The sequence below is a fragment of the Podarcis melisellensis genome (genome assembly GCF_964234715.1).
Source record: "Podarcis melisellensis genome assembly, chromosome: 7".
NCBI lineage: Eukaryota > Metazoa > Chordata > Lepidosauria > Squamata > Lacertidae > Podarcis > Podarcis melisellensis.
In genome coordinates, this window is record NC_138539.1 from 618,643 (window position 1) to 629,192 (window position 10,550).

General features: G+C 57.2%; 1 protein-coding gene across 1 annotated transcript; it reads left to right on the plus strand.

Annotated features, from left to right (window-relative positions):
* The first annotated feature begins 539 nt into the window (after nt 1-539).
* LOC309374573 (sphingomyelin phosphodiesterase 5-like) lies at nt 540-10,360 on the plus strand. Its single transcript, XM_081919617.1, has 8 exons — nt 540-1,001; nt 4,813-5,865; nt 7,797-7,869; nt 8,785-8,925; nt 9,023-9,112; nt 9,274-9,337; nt 9,695-9,845; nt 10,029-10,360. The coding sequence occupies exons 2-8, from the start codon at nt 4,930-4,932 to the stop codon at nt 10,125-10,127; spliced, it is 1,554 nt and encodes a 517-aa protein (XP_081775743.1). The 5' UTR covers nt 540-1,001; nt 4,813-4,929; the 3' UTR covers nt 10,128-10,360.
* Nucleotides 10,361-10,550: the final 190 nt, after the last annotated feature.

Below are 10,550 nucleotides of genomic sequence, written 5' to 3' on the forward strand. Positions count from 1 at the left end.
AGACGCACCTAGTTTTTGGAGGAGGAAAACAAGAAAAAAAATATTCTGAATCTCAGAAGCCAGAACAGCAAGAGGGATCGCTGTGCACCGAAAGCAGCAATCCCTCTTGCTGTTCTGGCTTCTGGGATAGCTGCGCAGCCTGCATTCGCTCCATAAGACGCACACACATTTCCCCTTACTTTTCAGGAGGGAAAAAGTGAGTCGTATAGAGAAAAAAAATACGGTACTTTCCGGGCCTGAATGCTGCATGACCCGGCCGGTGGAGGTGTGTGTCAGCTATTCTGCCAGCTACAAACACCAAGCATGGCATCAGGAGTGGAGTGTGGTGGCAAGGAGTTCTGCTAACATACGTTTGATGCTGATGACTTTCTCAATGCCATGCCAGGAAAGAGGAAGAGGGAAATCTGCTTCCAGGCAAATGTGTTTATGACTGGGATGTGCTCCCTCCTAAATAATCTGCATCTCATTATCTGAAGCTTGGCAGAACACTGTTTGCCTGGAGAGAACGCCCTCTTTCCCTGGAGTGTAAAAGCCTCCCCTGCACTCGCCTGCTACTGCACTCTGGCTGCAGCACATGAGCTGCCTTATCACCACTGCCATCATCACCTCCTCACGTGAGACCGTAATTAGACCTTTTACCTCTGGGCAGGCTCCTGCGAATTTGTAGCTCTGCAGCATTTAATCTGCAATCAAACCAGGAAGCTGAAGGAAGTCCGGGTGCAAGACCTGTTAGTCAGCCGCTGGGTCTGAGCTGGATTGCCCAAAGCGCCTGCCCTTCAGGAGCTCTCTAGCAAAGCAGCTGGATCGCAATGAGGCATGACTGAGTGCCCGGCTATTTAGAACACATGACAGGACACCTAGAGTAGCTGCCTAGATCCCAGCTGTGCCTCACTTCCCCACCAGGCCTTCTCCTCTCAGGTGCTCTTGGGGAGGATCTCAGCTGGACCCAACCAGCAGCCAGCCGGTTACCCCTGGACCGCTTTGGACAAGCACCCAGAGAGGTGAGTGCTTTGGGTGGGGGCAGAGGAGGTCTGTCCATGCCCAGGAGGGCACGGGGGGAAAGGCTCGTTCCTCCAGCCTCATCTGAACCTCCTTCTGGGCCCCCTTCTGGCTTCAGATCCGTAAGGAACTTGCTCTCATAGAATTGTGGAGTTGGAAGGGACTGCCAAGGGTCATCTAGTCCAACCCGCTGAAATGCAGGAATCACAGCTGGCGAGTTCCTGGCAAATGGCCACCCAACCTATGTTTAAAATCCTCCAATGAAGAAGAGTCCACTGCTTCTCAAACGTGGCTCAAAACCAGAGGGGTTTGGCCATAGCTTGCAGGTGGAGGTGTTGTGCAATGTGACTCCTCCTCTTGGCCCTTGCTGGTGCTAGTTTACTCCTAAGCAGCCCCTGCAGCAGGAGGGGCCCAAACGGCTCTCCCTGCACTGGTTCTCTGTGAAGGCCAGGGATGGGGGAGGCTGGCTGCTGGGGCTGCTGGGAGTTGGAGTCCCATGGTCGCATAGTCACTTTGGTGGGACACCTGTCAATGGCCTTGAGCAGTGCTTTTCTCGGGGGGGGGACGCAGGGGTACATTTTGTGAATCTAAGTTTGGCCTCATTGAGGGGCAGTATTTCAATATGAGTAGGAAATTGAGAGTACCCCTAAACATTTTTTAAAGTAAAAAAGCACTGGCCTTGAGACATATGTAAAAAGCAGTTTGCAAATAATTATAAGCATGCACGCAAGTCTGGCCCACCTCGTGACCTGTGGTAATTCTGTTAATCCTCTAGCAACCACATCCTCTTCCTTGAATACAAAAACGGTTCGGTGCACTCTGTGTATCTTTATATCTCATCTTCTCTGCTGATAAACAGACCTAATTATTATTCTCTTCCTTTGGACACACTAGGAAAGCATTTATCTTATCTGGTTTGCTGCTTTACCCCAATGGTGCCTTTGCATTTTTACTTCCATGAGCAACATTTTCTTTGGAGCCCTTAGCTGTGATCCCCGCATTGCAGGGGGTTGGACTAGATGGCCTGTTGGGTCCCTTCCAGTGATACCATTCTATGGTCTTCATGCGCTTCTCTTTCATAGAACTGTAGCATTGGAAGGGATCCTGAGGGTCATCTTTTCAAACTCCTGCAATGGTGGCTTCCCTGAATGGGGAGTCTGGTTGGCCATTGAGGAAAACAGGATGTGCTGAACTAGGTGGGTCACACACCCCCCTTGGACTGATCCAGCTGTAACCAGCCTCTTATGAGGAGGCTCTTGGCATGGGAAAAGGATGGCCTGCGCTGCTCACCTGACCTCTCTCCAGCTGAGCCACTGCTGCATCTTGGGATGGAGGGACGAGGATGGCGCAGTGCAAATGCTTCAGCAAGATTGGATCTGCTGGCACATTTGCACCTCTCCCCTCCCCCTCTCCATTCCAGAATCCAGCAGCCACTCAGCTGGCAGCCCCACCAATGTGGTATGTCAATGAAAAAGTGCTGCCATTACACCAGCTCATGAATGTGAAAAAAGAGCGGATGTTCTGGCCTCCGCTCACCAGCACAGGCTCAGGTGTGCTTGCTCTCGAAGGCACTCAGCAGGCCTGCCTGTGCCTTGGAATTGCGGTAATTAGGATGATTAGGAGAATTCTAATGACAAGGATGTTGACGTTGTTGTGCTCGTGGCGTCCAAATTGCTTTGCTCACTCAAACCCACAACCTGGTCAAACGGGTCCCTGTTGTTTCTGCGGCACAGCCCAGAAGGGATCTGAACCCAGGTCCACCAGCATTGCCCACTCTCTTAGGGGTGCCCCACGGGAGGCTTATATGGGGGAGGAGGAGATTGTGAGGGCTCCTGAGGAGCAGGAGGGTCCCAGGGCAGGTTTGCTGCGCAGCCTCCAAGTAGCGGCCTTAGATCCAGGCTCTTGGTCCCTCTAGCTCAGCGCTGTCCACTTTTCTCTTTTCATTTACTGCATTTCTGTGCCACCTCTTTCTCCCAGGTGGCACACGTGGTTCTCTCTCCCCCCCCCTGTTAATCCCCCACAACAACCCTGTCAGGAAGGTTAGGCTGGGAGCAGCGTTGGACTTTGGGCTCTCAAATTTCAGCAGCGTCATTCGTGATGCCATCATCTGATGCCCCTCCACCTCTTGCCTTCCATTCTGCCCCTGAGGCTCAAGCGACACACGCTCCCCTCAATCTGCCTCTGCTGAGAGGTGGTGAGTGGCCCACGCTCACCCCGGGAGCCTCATGGCCGAGCGGGGACTAGAACTGCAGCAAGGTAAAGGTTAGGGATAATCCTCTTCAACCAGCCTTGGAAGTATTCCCCTTCAGTTTAAGGACTTTTAACTGTTATATTGTTAATAGGATAAATAGAATATAATGAATACAATGAAACAATAGGAGGGGCGTGGGTGCAAAGGGGTGTCCAGTAGAAGTGGGGTAGATTGGGGGGGTGTGGCAGTGGTCCCTGGAGAGGGGAAGCGCCCTCTCCTGAAAAAGACATTTAGGCTGCTTTGTTGGAAGAGCAGAGAACTGCCCCGATGTGGGGCAAGTGGGGTGGCGGCAGGCCCTTTGCCCATGGGCCTTGGGGGCCGGGGCCCCTCCCTTCCCTGCCGCGCTCCTCCGTTCTCTCTCCCGCCCGCGGCAACGGGAAGGAGGCGGGCGGGCGCCTCCGCCCGGGGTGGCGCCCGAGGCGGTGAGCTCCGTGGGGATTTCCCGGGGGGCTCCTCTTCCCCGCCTGGATCAAGGGGGCTGTCGGGGCGGCGGGCACAGGATCCCCCTTCCTTTCCTCTCTGCCCGCCCTCGTCGTGCGGCGGCGGCCGCGCGTCCTCGCGCCCTGCGGGTGCCAACTGCTGGGCTCGCCCTCAACCGCCACGAAGTGCCCGGGATGCTTGCGCTGCGCGCCCTGCATCGTGCAAGGTTGGACGGGGCGAGCCGGAGCGTCTCTTCCAAGGCCCGCAGGGAGGAGCGAGCTAACCATTAACTCGCCCGCCAGGTGCGAGGGCGCGCCAGCCAGCGCCGCCCCCGGTCGCCGGGCAAGCAGGGAGGCCGAGGCGGGTCCTGGAGGGGGCGGGCGGCTGGCCGGCCGGCCCCGGCTCGGAGTCCTCACCTGCCGGGGCCAGAGGCGAGGCGCGCCCAGAGGGAGGCGGCCGGGCGCGCTGACTCCTCCGCTTCTAGACGCGCGAGGTGGCTGGGTGGAGAGGCGGGTGAGGCATCTGCGGGAGACCCGCTTTCCGGGGAGGGGGCAGCCATCCCGTCTGCCCGAGGTGGGGGGAGTGTGGAGGCTGTACAGCAGCAGCACCTTCAGCCCAGCCTCCCCCCCCCCACGGGGGCACCTTCTCCCCCTGGGACGCCCCCTCTTTGCATCTGCTTCAAAGAGCATTTATTTAGCCCCAGAAACTGGAGAGCCTTCTCTGCGAGGCGCACCTGCAGAGCGACGCTTGGAAGGAGATCAGGCCCTTGGGGCTTGACGTGCTCTTCGCCCTTCCGGCATTTTATCTATTCTGATATTTCCCCCTCAATGCTCCTTGTGTTCCAACTGCCAAAAAAGAGCTGAAGTTGAGAAGGCGTTTTTCAAATGTAGGGCTGAAAAAACGGTGGCTGAGCGCGAAGAGGAGGGCCAGTTTGGTTTCCTCCCTCCAGCACCTCCTCCAATTCTGCCCTGCTCAAAGTCCTGGTTGGACCCTCTCCCCTCAAAAAACGACTCCATCCTCACTCTGCTCCCTTTAGAGTTCAGGAAGGAGGCAGAATCGAACTGCCAGACCACATCGCTCAGCCCAAGACCCCCCTCCTTTAGCCAGAGTAGCCTCTCACTTTTACCACTTCTCTTCCACAGGATCCGGCCGCCCAGAGCCAAGAGGCCTGGTGACCCAGAGGCCGGCCACCCAGGATCCATTTGGGGCCCGGAGCAGCCCCCCTCAGAAGGCCCTGCTGCTGCTGCTGCAGCCCTAGGATGGGTCTGCGAGAGTCGCCCTACTCCAACTGTGTCCTGGCGGCCATGGACTCTGTGCTGCGGCACATCCTCTTCCCCAGCTATTGGCTGGTGAACCAGCTGCTGGCCTTGCAGCAGACCACCCAGGAAAAGCAAGAACACCAGCACGGGGTGCCCTATGCCCTGGAGGCGGCGGGCAAGGGGATCGTCTTGGTGCCCCTGCTGCTCCTCTCTGCCCCTTTCTCGCTGCTGGCCTTCCTGCTGTGGCTGCCCCTGCAGGCCGCCCGCCGCCCCTTTGCCTACCAACACACGCCGAACCAGGCCCCGCCAGACCCCTGGGTGCTCCCCGGCCCGGCAAAGACCTTCAGTGTGGTCAGCGGCAACCTCTGCCTGCTTCCCGTTGGCTTGGCCAAGTTCAGCAACCTGTCACGGACGCAGTGGCGTGCCAAGCACATCGGCCATGCTCTGGCGCGGGCGGCCTGTGGCTCCCCACCGTCTCACGAGCCAGGCCCCCGGGGGGACTTCCAGATTGGCTTCAGCCCCTCGGGCGTGAGGAAGTATGGGTCCATGGAGGCCAGCCCCCCACGGTCCGGCCAGGGCTCCCCTCAGCTCAGCGGGGATGTGATACTTGAGGTGCCCCTCGAAGAGGAAGGAGCGGCTGCCGGGTCGCCCGGGGAGATCACGACCCACTTTCCCCCCTATGCGGACGTTGTGTGCCTGCAGGAGGTCTTTGACCGGCAGGCCTCGGGGCAGGTGCGCCATTTCCTCGCCCCCTGCTATGAGCACATCATCTACGACGTGGGCACCCTCGGGGTGGTGGGCTGCTCGGCCTTGAAGCTCCTGAACAGCGGGCTCTTCCTGGCCAGCCGCTACCCAGTCCTGGCCGTGCAGTACCACTGCTATCCCAACGGCACTGGCGAGGACGCCTTCAGCGCCAAAGGGCTGCTCTGTGTGCAGGTGAGAGGCGGGGGGGGGGGAGAGAGGGAGGCTGCTTGGCTTGCTTGCTTGTTTATTTACAACAATATTTCCATACCGCTATGTCATAGAAATATATCATAAACATAAAAACAAGTTGAAAGCAAAATAATTAAAAACAAACACCAGCAGACCATTGTGGGAGATGTTCTCTCAACTGGCGGAATAGAAAATTTTTCGGCAGGTATTTAAAAGTTGAAACAGAAGGTGCCTGCTGAATCTCTAGTGGCAGGGAGTTCCACAGGACTGGGCCCATGACACTAAAGGCTCAGTATCTTCTTGTCAAACAACAGCTCCCCCCGTGACGCTGCAGATGATCTCAGTAACCAAGCTGGGATATGAGGGTTCAGGCAGGACCCTAGTTGTTCAGGGTTTTGTAAATTAATACAATAAGCTTGATTTCTGGGGTTGGACTAGATGACCCTTGGGGCTTCTTTCCCACTCTACACTAGACAGACCTACATTTGGCTTCTGAAAAGGCAGCCCCCCATGTTGCTCTCTTGTGGGGTGTTTCTGTGACCGCAGCAGGGAAGCCCTCCGCCTGCCTGCCTGCCTGCCTCTTCTCCCCTCTCTCCTAAAAGCAGGACTCCTGCTTCTCGTTTATGGGACCCACAACTAATGCTGAACCTTAGCAATGCCCCCCTCAAAGTCTCTGGCACAGAAGGAAATGACATGGGAGGGGCCATTTCACTTCCGGAGGGCTGAACTGGGTGCTGAAGGGCTGCTGCGCCGGCTGCCCCCAGGCAGTCCTGGGAGGACCAGGCAGCATCGAGGGTCCTGTTGCGTTGGCAGGAGTCTTTGCTAAGGAAGGTTGGCAGTGCTGTGCCCTTGCTGCTGCTCCTGTACTTCCCGTGCCAGCAGGGACATGGCTGAATTAGGTGCAGCCACCTCCAAAGAGAGCTTGTCACTTGGCTGCCATTTTCTGATCAGCATGGGAACCCAGAACCGGGAGGGGGGGCCAGGGAGCAAAGAGATTGCCTGGGGAGCAGCCGTCCTTCCCACGCTCCCTTTGATCCGCTGCAGGGCTTCTCTCTGTGCATTTAAAGCACGTGGCTTCCCGCAGAGAATTCCGGGAACTGGTTTACCCCCTCAGAGAGCTACAGTTCTCAGCACCCTTAACAGATTACGCTTCAAACCTAGGTTGTGCGTGCAGCGAGTCCTTGAGCGGGGGTGGGGGTGCTTTCTCTTGCAGCTGGGCAACCACAAGGAGGTCTCCTGATTTCGTGGCAACCCTCCTCCCTGCCTGGAAATGGATCTCTGGGCTCAGCAGGTGCCCTTGGCAGGCGCAGAGCCAGCACCGCTGGGGCCCAGCAGCAGCACCAAGAACTGGTCTCATCCCACACCCTAAAGACCCATTCCAGGAAAAATGTTCTCCACGGGTCCGAGGATTTCCCAGCCCTGCCCTCCACATGCCTCCCTGCCCGAAATGAAAATCACTCTTGTTTGTCCAAGATTTGCACTTTCTCCAGCCCTTGGCAAACATTAACTGGAAGACCAAGCTGAACCTGATCAGAAAGTTGCTCCGGTGTGCGAGTGCGAGGGTGCGGGTGCACGCTTGCAGGTGTGGAAGCTGCAAAAGGAAAAGTGGTTCTGTTTCCTGCCTTTGGGGTGTGTTTGGGGTTCCCTTACAGCAGCCCCAGAGTTAGCAAAAGGCGCATTTGAGTGGGGGTCCTCAGAAGCATGGCAGGGGGCGGGGGACGATGACAACTGCCTGTGCCTTCTGCAGATTCTGCCCTCATCTAGAGGCGGGAGTTGTTTTCCAGGAGGTCTGCAAGGGGGTCTCCTGGGGGCTGGAGAATGGACCAAGATGGTCTCGGGGCTGCTTGCTGGAATCTGTTTTCTCCCTGGAGTGCCTCCCCTTAGAAGGTTTCCCTCGGTGATGCTTGACCTGCCATGTTTCCTGTGTGTCTCAGGTGCAACTGGGAGCTTCCCAAGGGCAAAGGATTGTGGGGTACCTGAACTGCACCCACATGCACGCTCCAGAAGGTAAGTGAAGGATGGGGAGAGGGTGTCTTCTTCTCCCTCTCTCACATGACAACATATATAACATACCTTGTGGACATCCAGCAAAGCTGCATGTTGGAAGACAATTTGAGCATCTCACACTGATCCTGCTCCGGCTGCACGGGCTACCCATTAGTTTCCGGGCCCAATTCAAAGTGCTGGTTTTGACCTATAAAGCCTTAAACAGCTCAGGACCGCAATACCTCAAGGACCGCCTCTTTCCATATGAACCTACCCAGACCTTGAGGTCATCTTCTGAGGCCCTCCTTTGTGTGCCCCCTCCTCGAGAGGTTCGGAGGGTGGCAACACAGAAACAGGGCCTTCTCTGCAGTGGCTCCCTGTCTGTGAGGTACTCTCCCCAGGGAAGTTTTCCTAGCACCTTCCTTATATATCTTTAGGCGCCTGGCAAAAACGTTCCTCTTTAACCAGGCTTTTGGTTGATTTGATTGACATCCTATGCCCTTTTAAAATGTGTTGGGGGTTATTGGGTGGTTGTTGTTTTTATTTTGATTATGTACTTTTTGAATTTTATATTCTGGTTTTATCCTGTGAACTACCCTGAGACCTGCGGGTGTAGGGCAGTATATAAATTACATTAATAATTATAATAATTCAGGATGGATAAAAGAAAGTCCTCCTTCATGCAGAGCAGAGTTCAGCTGTGGCACTCGCTTCCCCAGGAAGCAGCAAGAGCCACCAACTTGGACCATAGGCCTGACCCAGCAGGGTCTTGTGTGCTTGCCCCACCCTGTCTCTCCCCTGGCCGCCTCCTCCTCCTGCCCTCTTGCTCTGCTCTCCCCACATCCCGGCAGGAGAGGGAGGCTCCCTCAGGCCTCTCCGCCTCCCCCCCCCTTGCTGTGCCCTCTTGGGCTGACGCCTCCTCCCACTTTCTCCCAGCTGACAGCCAGGTCCGCTTCGACCAGCTGACTCTGGGTCTGTTTTGGGCCCAGCAATTCCAGGATGCAAATGCTCAGCCCGGGGACATTGTGGCCTTCGACATCTACTGTGGGGACCTCAACTTTGACAACTGCTCAACAGGTACGCAGGTGGGGTTCCTGGAGGGGGCTGGCAAGGGGTGTGTGCCTGAGGATTCCCCCTCACCTGCCGTCCTCCCTCCCTGCTCCTTTCTCCACAGGGGATGCGTTGGAGCAAGTGCATGAGATCTTCAACGTCTACACAGATCCGTGCCGCATTGGACCCCGGAAGGACAAGCCTTGGGTTATCGGTGGGTCTCTGCCCCCCCCCCACAGCATGCCTGCCCCACCTTGGCCTTGCCTCTGCTTCCTGACCTTCCTGCACTCTGCCCTGTGGCGCAAGGATGAACAGGTGGGGGAAGAGTGCAAAAGTGCCACACCTTGAACTGACAACTGTCCCTCCCCCCCACAGGCACGCTGATGAATTACCTGAAGATCTATAGCAAGGCTGTGTCGACCCCAAAGCGCATGCAGAGGTGAGGGGCTGAACTGGGGTGGGGGGTTCCTTCCATGGCAGGATTGCTGGACTTGGCAGAGCTGGGGGTGGCGGCTGCTTTCTTCCTTTGCTGGGGTGTGGGCAGTGGCAAAATTGACAGGATAAAATTTGGGTTTTGCGGGGGGGGGACTTTGCACATGGTCTTTTCCATGTTGAGCTGGGAGCAGTGGGGGGGGGAGCCCTCCTCTGAAGAAGAGCAAGGTGCTGGGTGGGCTTTTCTGGGGCCGTTTGCAGTGGACCATCAGCATGAGGTGTCCCAATGCGGGACCCCACAGGAGGGGCTGCCCTGAGACCCACAGCCCCTTCCTGCTGGACACATCTTTCCGTTGCCTCTCAGAACCCTCACAGAGCCCAAGGGGCGGCGGAAGTACCTGGCCGGCCCCATCACGGAGGACGGGACCCCCGACCCCTCGGTGACCTTGAGCGCGGGGCGGCGCATTGACTACATCCTTTACCGGGAACACCTCAACCCCCTGGAGCTGAAAACGGTGAGTTGGGGGGCGCCAGGCAGAGGCTGCAAGTGCACAGTGCCCGGGGGGGGGGGGCTTAAATGCTCTCTTGCTCATGAACTGAGGAGGTGGGTGTTGCAGGGGTGCCCAAGGGGCTCCCACCTCTGCTCACTCTCCTCCCTGCCCTCATGGTCCCTCTCCGCCCCCCTCCCTTGCTTCCAGGCTGTGGAGAAGTTCTTCTTCATCACTCGCCTGGCCACCTTCTCAGACCACCTGCCAGTGGGCCTGCAGCTTCGCCTGACAACACAGCCGGAAGTGTGAACCCTTCCCATGCCAAGCCAGGGAGGCGCCTGTGAGCCAGAAGACACACACCCTCCTCACAGCTCAGCAGCAGCAGCAGGATCAGGCCCTGGGCCCAGCTTGAGTGGCAAAGAGGAGCTGTGCTTCTGTACAGGGCGGGGTTTCCTGGGGCAGAGGAGGCCTCAGGCCAAGCTGGAGGTGTGGGAAGGGGCTGCACTGGCAGGCCGCTTTGTGGGCGAGGCTACTCCCTCCACCTGCCCAGGGCCAAAGGGCAGGCCTGCAACAGCCATCACCCCACACCCCCAGCACTTGCAAGCTATCGAGGGTTTTACCAAACTGAGGCTTAAAAACAAATGTCCTGCGTGGCGTGATTGTGACTCGTCCCTCTAAGGCCCTGTGGGGCGTGGAATTGGAGGGGTGACCCTCATTTGTCAACTCAAGGTG